This window comes from Macaca thibetana, chromosome 17, assembly GCF_024542745.1.
Source record: "Macaca thibetana thibetana isolate TM-01 chromosome 17, ASM2454274v1, whole genome shotgun sequence".
NCBI lineage: Eukaryota > Metazoa > Chordata > Mammalia > Primates > Cercopithecidae > Macaca > Macaca thibetana.
This window is the reverse complement of record NC_065594.1, coordinates 71,652,828-71,675,192: the sequence shown is the minus strand read 5'-3', so window position 1 is coordinate 71,675,192 and position 22,365 is coordinate 71,652,828. Positions and strand designations below refer to the sequence as shown.

The 22,365-nt window shown below is 36.0% G+C and overlaps 1 protein-coding gene across 2 annotated transcripts in view; it reads right to left on the bottom strand.

Annotated features, from left to right (window-relative positions):
* Window positions 1–22,365, bottom strand: part of GPC5 (glypican 5) — a 1,466,403-nt gene that overhangs the window by 1,094,131 nt on the left and 349,907 nt on the right. For both annotated transcript variants that reach the window (XM_050766965.1, XM_050766966.1), the window contains exon 5: window positions 19,979–20,104. In XM_050766965.1, the coding sequence (XP_050622922.1) occupies window positions 19,979–20,104 (126 nt within the window). The remainder of the gene's footprint in view (window positions 1–19,978; window positions 20,105–22,365) is intronic.

Below are 22,365 nucleotides of genomic sequence, written 5' to 3'. Positions count from 1 at the left end.
AAAGGTTAGCAGGAAGGGCATTAAAAGCATTTTTATTAGGCAGTTACACATTATAAGGTTAAAACAGGTGTATGTTGGCAGGAGCTAAAAGAGCTTTTGAAGGATTATGGAGAGGGATTTAATTATTTTCTGATGGTTGCATGATGGTTGGTAACCGGATTGAAATTCAAACAGTAAATTAGACTTCAACACTGTCTTATTACTCATGTGAGCCACGCCACTTACATTTGAAAAATATTCATAGTTATAGTGTACACAGTGACTGTGCTGTTTCTTGGATGAAAAAATACACTAGTCGTTTTCATGTCCATTCATTCAGTTGCTCATCACGGGCACAGGTAATTTATTAGGGACTGGCCCTAGAGCATCACAATGGAAATAATATGAACTCTGGCAGTAGATTTCCAGTTTTTGCTCTGCAAGTTGCTGCTGATAGGATCTTGAGTTACTGAAATAATGTCTCCAATCTTTAGTTTTTTATTTCTGGAAATAGCGACAATAATGACACCTCTTTAATAGAGTTGCTAAGAGGAGATAATACGAAGTACTTAGCTGTGGCCAGTCTTCAAGTAATTAGCAATGTCTCTACTCTAATTAACTAGACATAATCCTAATATTGATGGATAAGCTGTCTATTCTGACCCTATAAGGTTGTATAAACAAACAAAGCCACATTAACTTAATTTCCACCTTTATAATCACAGCCTGCAAAACCTAGATCTCAGGTCTCTAAAGAACCCTTGAAATGGGGTGTTTCTGAGAATCCCTAGAATGTCCCTCAGAAGGGTGCTTCTACCAAGGGAGGTACCAAGCCACTGCACCAACAGTGCTGCTGCACCCACAACTGTGGTCTCGTCCAGGGACCACCATCTCAGCTGTCTCGGGTCCATCACTGATGATCTTCCAGGTGCTGTCATGTATATATGAATGCCCAGACATCCAAAAACTTTCTGGTGGTCTGAGGCAACATGTGGAAGTGCCCCTCATTCCCATATTTCTACTGACCAGATACAACGGGGACTAAGATGGGAAAGAAATTTTAGTGGCAGACACAAGGATGCACTTGAAATTGGACTCCTTTTGTACCCATAACACTCATGGTGCCTGGTCTTTCTAACGCGTGGATGATTTTTCCCACAAGTAGAGTTCTAGCCACCTAAGTTCTCAGTTTCACTTAGCCAGATATAGCTGACTCTCACTTAGATGAAACCTGGGACACTCACTCATGGAATAATCTAGTAAAAGAGACAGACATCTAAACAACTGATTAAATTATGTCTTAGATAAATGCTATCACAGGGGCATACACCAAGTGAAAGGGATGCCAGAGAAAGAAATGGTCTGTTTACCAAGTCTTATAAAGAAGCAACATTTACTTTTGATTTTGAAAGATTGGGAAGAGAAAACTCCGACTGAAATGCCTGCCCCAAATCATAGAGATATGAAAGTGCATTTTGTATGCCTGGATGTGTTTCCATGTGTTGGAAAGTGGAAAAAAGAGAAATATAGAGGTACAGAGAAAAGGCACAGTGAAGGGACTTGTACACAAAAAATTTGCATTGTTGATTTTTTAAATAACAATCATCTAGGTGCAGAATTAGTTTGCAAGGGAGGGAGCAGATCAATAGGTTAGGAGTCTGTTAGGCGTCTGTTTCCAGAGCGGGGAAAAATGAGGCCCAAGTGCAGTAGAAATGGTGGTAAAATGGAGATACTAGCCCAAGAAATAGAGGAGTAATACAACTGCAATTATTGCAAATATCACATATATTATGTAGACTAAAACACAGGTAAGAGTCTGGATTTTTCATAACTTTTTGTCATTAAACGAATGTAGATGTAACTTTGCTTACGATGTTTTTAGCTTCCACCTCCTGACCACCTTTAAACCCTGTCCCATCCTCATATCACTCTATTCTTTAACCAGAACTCCTTTCTTGCCTATGTGCTGGTGTTTTCTCGGTATGTGATACGCTCTCCTCTCTTACTCGTTTCACCTAGATAGCTCCTACTTACCCTGCATGTCTCTGAATACCGTGTTGTTAAATTAGGTTCCCTAGAAGTAGATGCTTGGTCAAGAGATTTACTGGAGGTAGTGCTCTCAGTAAAGAGGAGTGAGGCAGGCAAAAGAAAGCAGGAGATAAAAGTTATGCAGAAAGGCTGTCTGGGCTGGAGTCTAGCCTCCTCTGATCCCACCAGGAAGCAACGAAACACAAATTGCAGCACAGAGCTGATTTCACCTTCAGGCTAGTAGACCCATCTTCTGAACCTCAGTCATTGACTGATAACTAGGGTGTAGGGAGGCGGTCTGAGGAGCAGAGCATGGACTTTGGGCCAGGTGGCAATTCTGTGAAGAAGGCACTGTCGCCAACACTTCCAGCAGTAGGGGGATGGGTGAGCTGCAGGTCAAGGGAAGAGTGGAGATGGGAATATCCACTATAATTCCTTACTGGCTGATTTCCGGCTGCTTCTCCCATATACTCCTGTAGGCTACTGCCCTGCATTAGCCTGTCCTTCATAGGCTATCACAGGTGCTATAATCTCCAAGGCAGCAGAAATTACTGCTATGTATTTTTAATGTGGTAGCTCAGAGCCTCACACACAGTAGGCACCCAATAAAGATCAGTTAATGATGAACAGAGAAAGCTAAAATCACATAGAAATTCTTCAGTAGGGAATTTCTTTTGAAGCAGCTTACACTCTTCAAGATGTCAAGTTATTTGTACTCATTTGTATGCAGTTAAAAATCATCTGCTTCATCCACGATGGGCAAGAGATAGAAAGAGTCTTGATATTCACATTCTTTCAGTAAGATTCCTCTGCACAGGTGTGATTTCTCTCTATACTGTACCTCCTGTAAATTGCTCTTCAGTTTATTTTGAATTAAAATTTAAACATTTGTTTACTTGGTGAAATCTTCAGGAAGCTGAACAGTTTGTCATCCTGGCTGTTACAAAACTTTTAGAGAGAAAAGCAATGCATTTGCAAGTAAAATGAACAGGAAATTGCTAATTAGGAATCCCAAAACAACCATGTGTTTTCCCAGGAATAGCATTAAGAACTTTTTAAGATAATAGTAAAAATAATAATAAAGTTTGTTGGTGAATAGCTCCCAAAAGACACATATGAGAAAGCATGATAAATACGTCATTATATAGACTAATGGATCAGGTTTGTGTATGCGTCTTGAGGCTTTCTGTTGACTTGGATGGAGTCCCAAAGAGAAGCTGACTTGCATGTCTGCATGAATAAATTCCTAATTAGCTGCTTAGTCCTCAGGCTTTTACATTCTATAAATAGCTTGATCTATCGGTCCGGACTAGAAAAGAACTTTTGGTCAAATAATATTTTTAAATCGTAGAACCAGATCATGTTGAAATTATCAAATTCAAAACATGGAGAAATCTTTAACCAAAATATCTGCACTAAAAATTGTATATAAAAATTCAACCTTCATTAGCGATGGTATTTATTTCTAATTCACGTCTTTCAAATGAAATAATATTATCATTAATAAACCATGAATTTTCCTTCCAGATTGTTTTTCTGGAGATGCTAGACTAAGAACAGATATGACTGATATTTACCTTATGTCTACTTTCAGTTACTCAGCAGTCTATTATCATCAGTATTTAAAAATCCAAAAATAGCCATTATTATGCAAAACTCTCTATATTGTATCATATATATTTGTATGAAAGAGCAGTGATTTTTAAAATGCTGTACCTCCTGAGCAATGTTACAGATCCGAATGTGGCTTAAATAATTAATTTCCATCGGTGATACTAAATATCTAAGGAGGATGTGATCAATGCTTTTCTTCCAGAAATACACAATACTTAAAATTCTGTCTGTGTTAAAGACTTCATCCATCTGAAATGCAAAATTCATTATGTAGAAGGTGCTCTGTACATCCAGATGGAATCCCATTAGATACCAAATCTGCTCTAAAATAGTCAAACAAGAATCTCATATCATTTCTACAGTAAGATTAGTCATATCATGGAATCCAAACTTCCTTGCAATACAAATGTGTTCTTCCCTATTTTTTTAATAGTCTAATATCTTAGAAAAAAATTATTACCCAAAAAAGTAATTGTGATGGCCAAAGGCAGTAGTTCTCAAACTTAAGCGCTCATTAGAATCATCTGGAGAGCTCCTTAAAACATAGAATCTGGGACACTACTCTCAGGGTAGTGCACTGGCATTTCAATTGGTCCAAAGTAAGATATCATATCTTTCTGTATTTTGTACAAATATATGATACTTCTATTATAACATTTTAATGAATCATTATATTTTTAATTTTTTCCTTTTTCGGAAAACAACTAAAAGCAGTTGGTAAAAAAAATTATAAAAGCATATAGAAATATAATCAATTGCGCGGTGGCTCAAGCCTGTAATCCCAGCACTTTGGGAGGCCGAGACGGGCGGATCACGAGGTCAGGAGATCCAGACCATCCTGGCTAATACGGTGAAACCCCATCTCTACTAAAAAATACAAAAAACTAGCCGGGCGCGGTGGCGGGCGCTTGTAGTCCCAGCTACTCAGGAGGCTGAGGCAGGAGAATGGCGTGAACCCGGGAGGCGGAGCTTGCAGTGAGCTGAGATCCCGCCACTGCACTCCAGCCTGGGTGACAGAGCGAGACTCCGTCTCAAAAAAAAAAAAAAAAGAAATAAAATCAATCAACTTTTCCTCCTACACATGTCCTTTACCCCTCCTCTTCTTCTGTAGCATTTTCATATCACTAGCTATAAGGCTACCTCCTTCTTTATAAAAATCAAAATTATATTCTTTATTTTAATCTGCCATAACCATTTAATTATTTCCTTATTAATGGAGATTTTGGTTGTCATGCCTTGTGTTAGTATAAAATATGTGCAATTCATGCTCTTTTGTTTACATATGTTATTATACCTGAGAATGAAGTCTTACATTAGAAATAGATGATTCAGAGATCATATGTATTTGCAATATTGACACATGTTGCCCAGTTGCCCTTCAAAGATGCAAGAATAGCTTTCCCTCCATTGGGATGTTGAAATACCTTTTTCTCTACATGCTGGTGATTGCTATGAATTATCAAATTTAATGATCTTTCCAAATATAAGTGAAAAAATGGTTATTTGATTTTTAATTTGATTTGTATTTATTTGATTTTTAACATTGAGGGTGAGAATTTTGTTTCTTTGTTTAAAAGTCACTGATATGTTCTGTAAACTATCTATTCATGCACTTTGCCTACTTTTCTATTAGATTTTTGGCATTTTTCTAATTCAGCTGAAGAAGTATTCATTTAGTGGCGGGGTGATCTTTTGTGAGAAAAGTTGCATATGCTTTATTTTCAGTGTGGTTATGTGTTTGTAGCTTCTTTATGGTATCCATTTTTCTGCAAAGAAGATTTATATTTTCCAGATAACAAAAACATGACAGACTTTCATTCGCTATGAATAATAACTTTTTATTCTTTAGAGGTATGTTTCTGGTTTTGTTCTCTTTTTTATTCTCCCTCTCATGTATACCACATACGAATTGGCCAATTTGAAATAAGATGTTGGTTTTCCCTCAAACTTTATATTCACAATTACCCTCCATAAAGCATCCAAATTATACAAATCTTTGCTCGTGTGAAATAAAAAATATGTACACACACACACACACACTCTCTCTCTCTCTCTCTCCCCCCCCAATCTTTGAACCAGAGCTCCTAAAGCCCTTATAAATAGTGGTAACTGGGATAATTTTCAGTTCTAATATTTGGTCCTTGACCCCATTTCCTGACACATAGTGTCTAAGACCTTTGTAATTTCCTGAGTGATAGGAGTGAGCATCTAACACATTCCTCCTAAATCCTCTGGAATTTCCTGGGTGATAGGAGCATCTTTTTTTCTAATGAGGTAATTCCTGATGGCCTCTTGGATGGGGGCTGGTCACCAGAAAAACCAAACCATGATTAGAAGCTTGGAACTTTCAGGTTGCTTTTCCATTCTCCAGAGAGGAGAAGGGCCGGGAATGGAGTTAATCAGTTGATGATTGATTTATACATTTATACTCAATGATTGATTGATCATGTCTACATGATGAAGCCTGAATAAAAATCCCAAAAGTAGGGTGTTCTGAGAGTTACCAGGTTGCTGAACATATGAAAGTGCTGGGAGGATGGCATGCCCAGAGAGGACTTGGAAGCTCCACATTCCTTCTTCCATTTCCTGCCCAATGTATTTATTCCCTTTGGCTATTCATGAATTGCATCCTTTATAATAAGAGAGTAAACACAGGCAAAGTTTTTCTCTGAGTCCTGTGAGCCCTTCTAGCAAATGACAAAACCCAAGAAGGGACTCATGAGAATCTTCAATTTGTAGCCAACTCATATGGAAGTTGTGCATAATCTGGGGACCTACCACTTGTGATTGGCATCTAAAGTGGGGTGCACCTTGTGGGACTAAGCCCTTAACATGTGAGGTCTGTGGTAACTCAGGTTAGTGTGGTAATTCAGTTGAATGATACAACATACAGTTGTTGTTCAAATAGAACTGGACGATTGCTTGGTGTGGGAGAAATTCCCACACTTCTGGTCACAAAAGTGTTCTGTGTTGAGTGTGAATACAGAGGAAAACAAATTCCCCCTACACTCAGTCTTATAGGTGGAAACCACCAATGACTTCTCAAAGCACATAGAAAAAATCCAAGCTTCTTCCTGGACTTATTTAACCTGACACTTGCCCAAGCTACAGTATCATTCCAGACAATCCTCCAGCATCATCTGCATCACCCTGAGCCACAAACGCTGATTTCCCTTCTGTTCCTTAGACACATGAAGCATGGTATTCTCTCTAATTGGAAAATTCAGATCTTTCCACATATTCAGCCTAAATGTGATTTCTCCAGATAAGGTTTTCCTGGATACTCAATCTAACATATCCTTAACCCAAGTTCTATGACATCAACTCCATGACAGCACAGGTTTGCCATCTCATTCCTCACTACCTGTGATAATTAATTTTACATGGCAACTTGGCTAGGTACCCAGTGGGTTTGGTCAAATACCAGTCTACATGTTGCTGTGAAGGTAATTTTTAGATGTTATTAATATTTAAACCAGTAGACTTGGAGTAAAGCATCTTTGCCTCCATAATGTTGGCAGTCCTCATTCGATCAACTGAAAGCCTTAGGAGATACTAAGGTCCCCAGAAGAGGATGGAATTCTACCTTCAGACCACCTTTGGACTCAAGACTGCAACTTCTGGCAGGTTCCTTGCAGAATTTCAAGCCTAGAAGCATTCTCTGTAGATTTTGGACTTACCAGTGGCCACAATCACATGAGCCAATTCCTGAAAATAAATTACTTTCAGAGAGAGAAAGAGAGACAGCAAGATTGGTTTTGTTTTTGTTTTCTGGACAACAATGACTAATACACTACTACATGCAGTCACATAGTAAGCCCTCTGACTGTAGGTGTGATGTTTATGCTGTGGCTCTCTCTACCCTACAGAGCATGAGTACTTACCTCTGTAGAAGCATGTATTCTAATTTGAGATGCATGATTTCATAGTAGATGGCAATGACTCAATTCCAAACCAATGTACAACACATTTTTTAGTAAATAGCAATACTTGTTATATTTAAATATACACTGCTTGTTAAAAACATGATATTTTTATTTGGTACCAAATAATTTAACCATATTTATTCTAAAGTGTTGTTGATTTAATGATCTAATATAACTAAAAGGTCTAGATTCTGTCTAGAATAATTCAAAAATGAACATTTCACACCTATAATTACACTTTTCATTTTACTGAATATTTCATTTCTTCATGACTACTCTGAAGTAAGAAAATATTTTTATTTCTTTATTTTCCTGAAGAAGTAGATGCATGCGAATTATTTGCATGTGTGTGTTTAGACAATTTACTTTCAGAGTTTGATCTTTAATCAGTTTTATACATAATTGCAGCCACAAAAAATTATATTAATCCTGTAAGCCAAAATGTGGCATTAATGTAAAAATAATTTCAAATCAAATTTTGTAAAAGTTTTTTCAATAATATCTAACAAATTTCCTTTATTTGTTTTGAAAATACATCAGAAAAGAAGGATTTGGATGGTTGGACAATAAAATGTGCTATCTGATGAGCTATTCCGATAAATTCAATTAGACTACATTATAGTCTATTTGAAGAAAAATATATTATGAACAGGTGACTGTTCTTTTTCAATCTCCCTTCTAGCATTTTACTTTAAAATATAATAAATCATTCAACAATGAATTGATATGCTATGAAATGGAAATACTGGAACTAGACTAATAAACAATATTTTCCATTTGTGTAGTTTAGCAAACTTACATCCATTTTACTGAAAAGGGAATAGCTTTTCAGGTGTATCCTCAGTATGAAAACGAAGGATGAATAAGAAACTACTCTGGTTAAAGTAAGAACAGGCATCCTGGAGCCCTTGAAGACTGCTGCTGTTTTGCAATTACACAATCTGGTAGTCACAAGTCTATAGAACTGTGATGAAATCTGTACTCCCAAAGAGATAACAACTTCTGTGCCAAACAGATGGGAAAAGGTCCTTTAGGTTTCCACTTCAGTGAACTTTTATCTTCCTATCTTTTATCTTTTTATCTTCCTCTATTCAACCTCTGGACGCATGTAACAAGTTAAAAATAGTATCCTCGTACTGTGTCGGCATGGCAAGAAACTGAGTAGGCACACGGGAAAAGCGGATGTCATTTTTTCCTAGAGATTCAGTTTAAAATACCTATTTCCTTTGGGAACTCAGTGGATGAAGGGAGATGACTAGAATTGTATCAGCATTAAAGTTGCCGTGTCACCCAAAACAATCTGTTGTGTGATATACTGAAATTTAGCCTGGCTTCAGAAATTGATTTCCAATCAACTGATGGTTCATTAAGATCAACTCTAAGACTAACCAGTGAGTGAACATTCCCAAAGCACTAATTAGAAATAAGCGTTTTACTCTTATCTCTATAGAGCTTTTTCTTTGTATCTTAACTTTCAGTTCTCCCTTGAAAACACTGATATATTGCATGGGTTCAAGTGATTATCACTCTCCAGTTTGGAGTAGCTGATGAACTGCCTATTAAGATATAAATTCTCTGTGTTCAGATCCAACAAAATAACCATTTAAAGTACTGATAATGGAATATCTCCTACTCCCAAACCCAAATCCCTAATACTAATTTTTATTAACTCATTAAAGAACCTTCACTAGAGGCCACCAAACTCAGAGCATTTCACTCAAGAATGCATATGCCTTTGTCTTATAAATGGAAGTCTTCTGATCCAAGACAGAATCCATCCAATGAAGAGAAAATGTCAGTACAATACAGTTTCATTTTCACTGAAGTAAATGAGCATATTTTATTTACTAATAACATAACAGTTATTGACTGTTTACTATGTTATATCTAGGATGCTAAACTGTTTATGTGAATAACTCATTTAATTTTCAAATATTAGGTAGGTATTATTTTCACCTACTTTTTTCTTTTTTGAGATAAAGTCTCTCTCTGTCACCCAGGCTGGAGTACAGTGCACCATCTCTGCTCACTGCAACCTCTGCCTCCTGGGTTCAAGCAATTTTCTTGCCTCAGCCACTTGAGTAGCTGAGATTGCAGGCACATGCCACCACACTCGGTTAATTTTGTATTTTTAGTGAAGACAGGGTTTCGCCATGTTGGTCAGGCTGGTCTCGAACTCCTGACCTCGGGATCCGCCCTCCTCGGCCTCCCGAAGTGCTGGGATTACAGGCGTGAGCCACCGTGCCTGGCCTTACCCACATTTTAAAGACAAGAAAACTGATGCACTTAGAGATTAATGAGTATGTCTTAATTCACATCACTGGTAAGTGGTTAATCTTTATTGACAACCTTAGTACCATGGCTCCTGAACCTGTTCCTAACCACTGAGCCTTGTTGGCTTTATGAATGAATGGTTGCATTACAATGAATGAGACGAGGCTTTTAATACTAAATAGTCACCACATGCCTATGAAGCAGAAATGAAAGAGAATAGTGAGAAGGAGTAAACATAATCTGAAAGTTTTTACACAAATGAAAATAATGCAATATAGAGGCCACTAAACTCAGAGCATTTCACTCAAGAATGCATTTTCTCACACTCACATTCTTGCTTCCAAGTCTGCTGATTAAAATTCCATCCAACTTGAAAGACTTTGTAAACTGTTTCCACTTGTAAATATTTGTTCTATGTTCTTCTCTTCTATATCCTAATCTACATGAGAGATGGGCTTATGTCTATTTTGTGCATCACTGTATCCCTAGCATCTAGAACAGTGTTTGTGAAAGACTAGACAGTGACAAAATTATTTTTATTGTGTTGCTATATTTTTGTATTTATGTATTATAGAATTTTAAATGAATATAAATATACAGAAAATATAGTATAACACTCTGTTCCCATCAAACAGCTTCAATGATTACTCAGAAAACTTTACTTCAAATACAATATGACCCTCCTTCTCCCACTCACTGAATTATTTTTAAAGTATTCTCAGACATTATCTCATCTCATCCATAAATACTTTAAAGAATATATTTTAATTGAATGAAAACCCATATCACATATTACCTCTTTCATTAAATACTGTTGAATCCTCTCAATCAAAAAAGAATTTTCCCCTATTTGAAAGTCTCTGGGATTGTATACTTCTTTTATTTCAAAATCTGTTTTGCTGTGAACATGTTTTGTGAACATGTTTTCTACCAGTTTTAGATTCCAAGTCCCTTAAAGATTGGGAAAATATCTCATATACCTTTGCATTCCATTCAAGGCCTACTGCAGTATCTTGAATTTGGAAACTAGCTTTCTGTCTTCTCCACACCACTTCCAAGTACATGGAAAAGGGTGCTAAAATAGTACTCTTTCTGTTTCCATTTCAGCTGAGAACAAGGGACAATAGATGGCACACACCTCTCACTTTCAGTGAGGTGCTAGACATGAAAAGCAGATGACTGAAACCTTGTTTTCAGTCCCAAAGTTTGACATCCACCTTAATTGAATAAAAGGATTGAACCTGAAGAGGCCAAAGCAGAGAACTTGTTTGAAGAAAGCTGGTTGAACTGCTACGACATTCCCTCATTCATTGGTCCTAGGTGAGAGAAGTGTTGAAGGATCCTTGGAGCTGGAAGGACTAAAAGGGCTGGTAGTTGGCCTATGCCTAAGCAAATGGAAAGCAGCCCATTCTTGTAGCAGAAGTTGGCTGTCTAGTGGCAGAGTAAAGAAAGGCAGCTGCATTAGGTGTAGGCCGTACTTCCACCGAAAGTAGAAAAGAAAGGGAAGGTTTCTATGGGCTACAATAGATGATGTGGGAGAAAAGAAACCCACCAAAAGATCTCAGCAGAAAGAGGCCAAAACGTTACCATCACGTGGAGAAATAGAGGGGAGAGACATTGTCTTAAGCACACAAAAGCCCTAGGGCATCAGTGGTTAATACCTAGCTGTTAATTGAGGCTAGAAAACATCAATGAGAGATCATAAAATTACCAGTCACAAAGAGTGTTTTCTCCTCTCACCGCTTCTTTCTCCCTTTTGATCCACCATCTCCCCAGCTCCAAAATTCCCAACTACAAGCACAGGGGAGTCAGAAACATTGTTTGAAGGACGAGGAGAGTGCAAGGTTGGCACACGAACCTGAAACGGTTCACAAACACACCCTACTAGGGACTCTTAGACTGAAGCAGAAACTAACTGGAGGAGGGGAAAAACAAAGAGTGAATTTCACACGTTTGATTATTAGGTTGGACTGGACATTTTCATTACCAAATTTACACTGTTTATGGAACTAATCCATAATGAAAGATCCTTCAGGCACTAATAGTGACCAAAAAAGTTCTGACAGCTGGCCATGATTTTATTCTGGTGACAAGGTAAAAATGGCATTCCTAGAGGATTTTATGTTTCTACTCAGACCTTTCTGAGTCTGGCTCTCTGAATGTAATGATTACATACCCTTAACCAGAGACAGCTGATTACCAAGCCAATCAGTCATTAAAGAGAGATATGAAAGAACTATCTCAGCTCAGAAGATGAGATAGCATGAAATTACTGCTGCATTCATAGAGCATTTTTAGAAAAGACCAAAATGTGTATATCGACCTGAGAATGATGAATATTTTCCTAGGCTTTAACAGTAGTTAGGAATGTCAGGACTTGGAGCCAAGTTAATAAAATGTGCATGTCCTTGCAAACATCTCCTGTATTACAGTTGGCCCTCTGTCTCCACCAGTTCCACATCAAGGATTCAACTGTGTTCAAGGATTCAACCAACTGCAAATCAAAAATATTTGAAGAAAAAAAAATACAAAAATAAAAAACAATATCAAGTTTTAAAAAACAGTATAACAACTGTTTACATAGAATTTACATTGGATTTGGTACTATATTTAGTCTAGAGATTTAAAGTACACAGGAGGAGATTCATAGGTTATATGCAAATACTACCCCATTTTATATCTGGGACTTGAGCATCCTTGAGTTCTGGTATTTGAGAGAGGTCCTGGATACAATTCCTCATGGATACAAAGGGGCAACTATATTTGTTATAGACCCAAACCATGAGATAACTACTCAGGGACTGTCACTGAAATAAAAATTACCTAAAAGGAAAATGGAAGGCAGGGAGAGTCCGACTGTGGCATAGGGATATTACACAGCCAAGAATCCTGCAAATTTATTTTATGTTGATTTCAAACCATCAGCTATACCTGTACTTGTCTAACTGAACCTAGACTGTATATTCTGCAATGTGATGAATTCTGTAGTCCCTTACATCTGAAACTGCACTTTTTATTTTTGTTACAAATAAGCAGAAATGTTTCAGTTCTTCCCTTACTGAAGATTGCAAACTCAGACTTTTGACCTTGGGCGGGTCTTTGCATGTGGATCTAACCCTCATTCCAGGGCCTCATCTTTTTGATAGGAACAATCCCACCCAACATGTCTCTAACCCAAAACATTTCAGATTAATGGAGTTCTTTAGATTTCCATTTCACAAAAATATCCATGAAAGTGCATACCATGAGACGTACATGGTCTTAAAGTTGTCTGGGAAAAAAAAAAAAAAAAAACCACAACAACAACTCAACTCAGCATCCAGAGTCAGCATAGATGGTAACTTGTATGATTCATCTCCCTTCAGGCATCAACTTCACTTTGGACCCACATATTCCCCATCAGAGTGTTATCACCAAGTCCAAAGTCCTAAATCTCTTAGTTCTCACTAATGCTTATAAAAATGCCATTCCCTCAGAGTCTTGTTATCTTCAAAGAATTACTCATTGATGTTCAATGATATTAATAATTCTTAGACTCTCAGATAATACAGGAGCTCAATTCCAAAAGAAACTGCAATAGAGAAAAAGAAAGAAGATGTGTGACATATAAATGCAAAAAAAAAAAAAAAGTATTATAGGTGTCACAGTGCATTTAGGGGTTAAAATGAAACGCAAATGAGGGGCTTCATCCCCCTACGATTCAAGACGAAAGTGAGAGTTTGGCAAACCTGAATATACAGTTGCATGGAGAAAATCATTTAATTGAAAATTATTCAGTTAATTGTGGGCATTTCAAGCTCCATGGTAGACTGTTGAAGTGAGGAAGAAGTCTCCAAATCACACTTTTTAAGCAACCTCTAATCCTGAACCAAATATGATAGGCTATAGGTATGATAATGATAATTATCAGGAAGGTATAAATTAAGGATATGAGAAACTGATTGGATAGGTAGAATTTGCCAGAGGGGGAAAAAAAAGAAATAGAAAACAAACTGGTGTTTAAGTCATAAAGAACATTCTGCCTTTGCACAACAAACATAGGAAAAGCAACCAGTTGTTACATTAATAAAATTCAGAAATTCAGACAATCCTGAGACCTGATTGTTTTTAAAATGAAGCTTAAAACTTTTGGAAACTAGGACAGATGTTAAATAGGAAACATATAATTGAATGCTGTAAGGTCAGGAAGAAAAAAGAAAGATTGAAATTGAAGTGGCTTTCCAGCTAGATAATGGGTAAAAGAAAAAAAAAAATTGAGGTTAACAAAATTATGGTCAGGAAAACTGTCATTGCCTGGGTGGAAAGAAAAGTGAAAATAGTAGAGTACAAACTCTCAGAGATTTATAAAGTTTTCTATTTTATCTGATTTTAAAAACTCACGCACAACCAGTTGAGGAAAAGGATAAGCTTATCATAACAGCTAGAAAAGAGAAAACTGGATTATGAAAGAAGCATTCAGGAACGTTAACTTAAGATGAAGAGAAATAATGTGACATATTAATTTTACCAGGGTGCTACGATATTACAAAATATATATTTGGTCTTCTTCCCCATTTCTCAGCATATGTGAAAATCATTGGAATCTCCAAAGTGCTTTTTGTATGCTAAGTTGACTGACACTTCAGAAAGACAGAAGCATGATCAGAGGGTTGGGACTTTCAGCCCCATCCATCAACCTCCAGGGAGGGAAGAGGGGCTGAAGGTCAAGTTGATCACCAATGGCCAATGGCAAATTTAATCATGTCTCCATAAAAATTCAAGAGGACAAAGTTGAAAGAACTTCTGGAGAGCTGACACAAAGAAGTTCTTGGAGGGCGGCTGTTCTTGGAGGGAAGTTCTTGGAGGGAGAGGACACGGATGCCCCTCCCCCCTTACCCCATAGCTTGCCGTAGGCATCTCTTCATCTGTACTCTTTGTAATATCCTTGATTAAAAAAAGTGGTAAACATAAGTGTTTCTCTGAATTCCATGAACTGCTCCATCAGATTCATTGAATCCAAAGAGGCGGTTGTAGAAACCCCAACTTGAAACCAGTAGGTCAGAAGTTCTGGAGGTTGGGACTTGTAACTGGTCTCAGAAAGGTAGAGCAGTCTTGGGGACTGAGCTCCCAGCCTGTGGGATCTCCAGGTAGATAGTGTTGGAATTGATTTGGAGGACACTCATCTGGTTTTGGATGCTTGGTGTGTGGTGAAAAAAACCCATACTTTTGGTCAAAGAAGTTCTGTGTTGATGATTGTTGAGGTGGTATAAAAGCAGAGGAAAAATGCGATTTGAGAGATTTCCTCAAAAAGATACTTAACAGATACTGTCTAGTTTAAGAGTCATTGTGGAGGTCAATTCCTGGAGACTGAGGGATAGTTACAGGATTATCGGTTAATCAAAAGGGAAAAGGAAGCCCTGGCAATTAAGGAGCTGTCACCTGAACTTCAATGCCCAGAAAGAAAGGAACGAATCATCAAACAATCAATTTGTAATCACAGAGAACTGAGAACAAAGACTGAAATGCCTTTCAGAGAACAATGTTGCTTCGCAATGAAGAGACAGGAAGGGGAGATAAAAGAGACTATAAGAGATACAGACTACATGGATTTCAATAATATTTTCATCCTAAATCAGAAATTGTTTGAACTGTTGACCTCAGTGTTGCAGCAGACTACATGATATGAATACAGTCTTCAAAATCATTTGAGTTAAATAGATTTTGTTTCAAAAATTAAACTCTTTATACACTACAGATATTTGAGACATTTTCATCTACAATCACAAAGGAATTCCACCTCTTTTGATCAGCACATACGTGAGTTCACACAATTTTACAGGACTGTCATGACATTAAAATAGTCTGTATGGCTCTCCTAGTCTTTGAAGCAGAATGTCTGTGCACGTAAATAATCATATCAATCACCTCCTTAAAAATGCCTGCAGGAGAAGAAATCTTGCCAAAATAATTGCTTCACTCTTATAATGAAGAATAGACTTAATCTTGGCCACCAATTTAGCCTATTGATGTGTTTGGCTTAACTCCTCTAGAATGAACCTGATGGGTATTATAACCTACCATAAAAAAGGAAAACAATCTATCATCCCCAAATGTAATATACATTCACTTGCTGTCCATTTCTTCAAAACTGAATGGCATTACTTACCTGAACTAACTGCAGGTCTCTGAAATGAATCTCACATATGAGGATTGCTTAGAGCTTTTCACCACAGATCACTGCTATACTTCGTTTTTTTTTCTCAAGGAGAAAGTGGTTAATAATTTAAGATTGTAACAGTGATCAGGACTTGACTTTATTTAGAAACTCTCCTAAATTCAGCAGTTCAGTATTGAAGCATATGTATCAATGCTTTGACAAAACTATATCACAAAATTACTAGGAAAATCTGAATTAGTAGAAATTAAATGTATAAATAGAACTTTTCACAACATGAATTTTTACTTTTTTTGAGAATTATAAAACATAAAAAACAATAATGGCCCATAATTCTTGTATCATTTTAACACCTGTTTTCATTTAAAATAAGTATGTACAATACAAATGAAAAAAATAAAAGACCTCCCCACCCCCTGGTACTTTGTCCTAAATTTAGGCATATTAACAATTTTCTTGTAACTTTCCAGAAATAGTCTATGCAGACCCAAAATTAATATCTATTTTATTTTTTTTCAAATCTGCCAGTAAAATATACCCTATCCTGTTTCTAGCTAATGTTGTTTAATTATTTGACATCATTCCACAGTAGCAGATATAAATATGTATCTCTTTAACTGCTATGTAACATTTCATGATACCATAATCAATCAATGAGAATTGATGGATATTTATATTTTACCATTGATTTATATTTTACCAGTTGGCATTGAGAAAAAAAAATCTCATTCTAAATTTACATCAAGGGGATGGAACTGGAAGCCATTATGTTGAGTGAAATAAGCCAGGCACAGAAAAACTTCACGTATTCTCAATCATTTGTGAGAGCTAAAAATTAAAACAATTGAATTCATGGAGATGGAGAGTAGAAGGATGGTTACCAGAGGCTGGGAAGAGTAGTGGGAAGAGGGTAATGGGGATAATTAATAGGTACAAAAATATAGTTAGACAGACTGAATAAAATCTAGTATTGGATAGCACAACAGGGTGACTGTAGTCAACAATAATTTATTGTACATTTTAAAGTAACTGAAAGTATAATTGGAATGTTTATAACACAAAGGAATGAATGATAAGTGCTTGAGTTGATGGGTACCTCATTTACTCTGATGTGATTATTAGATATTGCATGCCTGTATCAAAATATCACATGTACCCCATATACACCTGCTATGTGACACATAAACATTAAAAATGAAAAAAATAAAGAATTGACTGAGTCAGGACTAAAATTAAAATTTTAAGTTAATTTTTTAAGTCAAAGGACACCAAATTTTCTCATCACCAAATAGAAAAGAGATAGAGTCCAATCAGCTTACTTGGGGGATTAAAAGTGAAGTATTGGGGGAATTAAATAATGCTTCTGAAACCCTCATTTCACCGCAACAGAATAATCAGGGCTGAAACATGCTCATTTTGGAAGTAGCCTTAGAGGTGGTGGAAGTGTGTGAGGCTCATCTGCTGGCCCTGGGAACCGAAGGGGACAAGAAAAGGTTGGGGACCCATGAGACAGAAATGGAAGAGAAAAATGTGCTCAAGAGAGGGAAAACGTCCATTAAGGTGATGAGGTTGGAAGAATTATTTGAAGACAGTTAAAGGCACAGTGAAGCTTGTTCACAAGAGACTGGAGTCTCTATGCACTAGGAAGTGGCTAACAGGAGTTCGTGGTGGTACAGGAAAGGGAAGGCATTAGCTGGAACCAAATGAGAATGCTAATAATCACACACTTCGCTGATCAGAAATGTGGATGGTTTTCATGGAGAATCCTTGCTAACTATGTGTTTTTTTAAATTCATAAACCATGAATGAGGTCTTTAGAAATACATTATGTAGAATAAAATACATTATTTCAGCTGAAAATGCTATCACTCTAAAACGTTTCCCCAAATCATTGATTTCTCCAACAGTATTTCCCATTACACAAAGCCCAGACCAACTGGTCAAGAGAGGAATGGGATAAATTCAAATTAAGGTTCTTGCGGCTGTAGATTCAGATAATATAATACACCATAATGTAATGTAGTATATTAAATATATTTATATAATAATTTTTTTTATTAATCACTATGGGTTTCTCATTAGTCTTTGTAGAAATATACAAAAAGTTCAATTCCAGTTTGAACAATGTGAAAAAATATTATGTCAAAGTAGAATTTAATTACTGGATCTAAGAAGCAGAAATGCTGACATGAATACATTAAGAACTCAAAGTACAAGAATGCTATCACTTCTCTCAGTAAAAGCAATAAAGAAATATTTGCAAAATTCTTACATTGCAACATCCAAGGTGCATAATGAAAAAAGAGCACTGGCCATATCAGCCAATTATTTTATTTAAATTTAAATAGTTTTTGTCTTCAATATTTTTTTCTATGAACTCTATGAGATATTCAGATATTCAGGATATTAATAAAATAATCATTTAATATTTCAGGAATGTGGCTCTCAACTATAATGAAAATGATCACCCAGAAATATATAAATGGCTTTGTTATATAATTTTCTATTAAAAATTGATTATAGTATGTTTATCATAGCAAACTTAATTTGCTAAATAATGTTTTAAATGAACTCATCACTTTTGTGGCAACTAAACCACGTATCTGCATATAGAGTAGGTTTATTTGTAAGTCATTGTATTAGTCCATTTTCATAGTGCTATGAAGAAATACCCAAGACTGGTTAATTTATAAAGGAAATAAGTTTAATCAACTCATAGTTCAGCATGAGTTCAGGAACCCACAGTTCCCGAGAGGCCTCAGGAAACTTACAATCATGGCATAAGGGGAAGCGAATATGTCCTTCTTCACATCACAGCAGCAAAGAGAAGTATATATGCACAGTAAAGGCAGAAGCCCCTTATAAAACCATCAGATCTCGGGAGAATTAACTCACTATCCCAAGAACAGGATGGGGGAAACCATCCCTATGATTAAATTGTATCCCACCAGGTCCCTCCCAGGTCACCTGGGATTATGAGAACCACAATTCAAGATGAGACTTGGGTGAGGACACAGCCAAACCATATCTGTCGGAAAGCTTAACACCCTGTCTTTCATTTTGGAGACTGCTCAGAAATATATGTTAACAGATTCAAATCCAACGTATACTTTTTAATGGATTCAATCCAAAAAGTAAAATGTATAAATAAAAATATATTTGTTTTATAGTTTAACAGATTCAGATCCAAACACAAAACCTCATCATCCTACATTCTCTAATAACCACCAGTAGTGGCAAATCAAGAGACTTTTCCCCAACCAGTTTAATTGACCACAGAGGGAGAATTTATGACTTTCTCAAGCTCAAGAGATTGCTCGAAAGTACAATCAGTTATAGGAAATAAAGGAAAAGAAACTGTCAAAGAAATTCTAGACAGGGAGGAAAAAAAATAAACATGGAATTTCACTCCTAAGTTTGAGAAGAATTGACAACATACAAATGAACAATGCCTCTAAAAGATATATATATATATATATATATGTGCCCCCACTAGTACATAGTCTCTCTCTCTTTCTCTTTCTCAATCTCTGTCTCTCTCTTTCTTGCATGCTCTGTTTCTTTCTATCAGAACATTGCAGGATGGACACATTGTTAGGACACATATCCATATACCAATGAATATTTGTATAGGTATTCACATTTCCCTGAATTTCCTCACTTTCTAATACTCATGAATTTAAACTAAAAAGAAATACAATATTTGGTAAACAACAGACAGACTGGATTAAAAAAAATGGTGTTTAATTCAAAAGTAGGATTGTTGGGTAATGGTAAAAGAGAAGACTTTCAAAATACCACAGAATGCTATTATAGTTTTAAGATACCTAAAAGGATCAGGTTTTGATGTTCTTTTCTTTGTTTTTTAACAAACTGAAGATGAGTATTTAATGTAGACTGTAAATTGTGTGACAAAGTTAAGACTGAATTAATCCCCTTAAGATTTGGAAAAAGAAAGCAAGGTTGATGTAACCAGTAGGTTTTCATAGACCACATAAAATACCTTTTTACTATATCTTCTCCATTCCAGCAGGGAAGTCCATCTGCAGCAGCTAATTCATTAGCACAAAGCTGATCAGCTAGACCTCCATAGAATGACCTGTACAGTCGAAGGCTGTTGATAAATTCTCTAAATGAAAGAAGAAAGAAAACAATTAAAACTAAACATCCACAATAAAGGCCATCAAAAATGATATATATTGTTGTACATAATGTTTAGGATATAATTTTATATTGTTATGCATAATGTTTAGAATATAATTTTTTCAATTTTCTCTCTTTGTTTGCATATATTTTAAATACTTTTCTAACCACCAAGATGAAAATACATTATCTTTTTTTAGAAAAAAGCTGGTATTTTAATTTATTCTTAGAAAAAAAGGAATCACTGGGTATGAATCTTGTATAATTCCACATCCAAGAGGTTGGGAATAGGATATACTGATGCATACAGACAGACATTACTTTGTTTAGCCTCCCTAAAAGTCCTCATTACATGCTGTCATTTACGTCACCATAAGAGTACTAACACTTTTCTTTTCCCTGTGGAAAATGTCAGAGACTTACAACATGCCAAGTGATTGCTTTCTGATGAAAAGTGTACTAGGTTATTTTCCTATCTGGGTCTTCTTGGTATCTAAGAATAAAAAGTAATATCTTTACTAAATATGATCCAAAACCCAGACATGTAAATTTCAGAAGCATGAAAATAAAAGTTTTTGGAAGGAATAATATTTAATATATTGACTAAGATTTTTTCCTCCCACACTACTTTCCTTCCCCGTATCAATTATGGGAGGAAAAATTCAACAACGAGCATGTTTGTTTTGTTTTAATTTAGAAAGCAAAAACTTCTGAGTTTTAAAACCAAGGCTTTGGAGGACCAAGAACTTGAGTTTTAATATTTCAAAAGGCCAAGTCCTAAAGACCTTCATTATGATTTTTTTTTTTTACATAAACAATTGCTTTGGAAAAAGAAATGAAAAGGCCTAGGCTGATCATAGGAGATGCTCTCTAGACCAGAAGGAAGGGACAGAAGAAGGAAATGTTGGAAGGAAAGTAAACTTTAGAAATTCATGGAATAAGCAGTTAAAACGTAGCAATTATGAAATGTCATCCCTCATTAAATTTAAAAATATAATTTGTTTAAAAATGAGATCAAAGAAGAAGGGTGATTCTAAATTATAGCTGGAGTAACTAATTTTTAAAAAATTAAATCTCATTTTGTGACATCTGTTACTCAAGATCATTAATTTTTAGTTCTCTCTCCTATTATTTTTGTTTTGTTTTGTTTTAGAGATGATATCCTGCTATGCTGCCCAGGCTGGACACAAACGTATTGGTTTTTAAAGAACTATTTGTGAATATTGCTGGAGTTGATTTGTAAAAAAGATAAATGTTACTTTCAAATATGTAACATCAAAACTCATAGAGAAAATCAGACGCTTTTAGTATATGTATTTGGTGAATATTTAAATCATACTTACTACTTTAAGTCAGTTTCCTTTGCCAGAAAATAAGTCCCTCAAAGACGGCTATATCTCTACTATAGCAACTGGAATGCATGAACAAATGCCAATTTATATGTTGAAGCTACTAAAACATAATTGAGGAGGCAGACTAATTCATTTTTAGAAAGGTGGGGTTTAATGAATGGCAGGATGTGTGACTCCTGTCCTAAATTGTATTCACTATAAATGATCACTTGTTTGGAATCAAAGAGTCTTCTAGCAATGAAGAGACCAGGCCCAAATTGATGGAATGTTGAGACTTTTAAATTGATGATGTAAAACTGAATATATTTTTATGGACCCTAAGTCACCTACTGCAGTCTTGGTGGATTCATTTCTCCCTTCAAAATCAATAGATCCTCATAGGGAAAGCTTTACATCTTTCTTTTCCAGTCCTCTTTCCCACAACTATACTGTCATTGCCTTAGTCCAAGCCTTTATCATCTTTCTCTGGACTTACTACACTAAGATTACATCCCTCCTATCTCTTCCCATTCTCAATGACAGTAGCTTTCTAAAATTCAAATTTGATATTCCAGAGATTACGTTACTCACTTAAAGTCCTTCAAAAGCTTCTCTACAGCATTTTATCCAAGTTTCTTGGAAAGACGTGCAAGTTATCTTCTCACCTCAATTTCAACAACAACTCAAACCATACTTTAGAGTCCCACAAAAGTGAGGTACTTTCTGTTTCCCAAACACACTGTCACACCATTGCCCATATTTATTCTGAAAGGATTGTATCCTAGAAGATTTCCAGTCATTCTATGAACCATCATCTATAAATTATTGGTCAAAAAGTAAGAAACACTATTGAGTGCTAAGTTTTGTATTGGCACTAAGGATTCACAGGTAAGCAAGAGAGCCCCTGCCTTCTAAG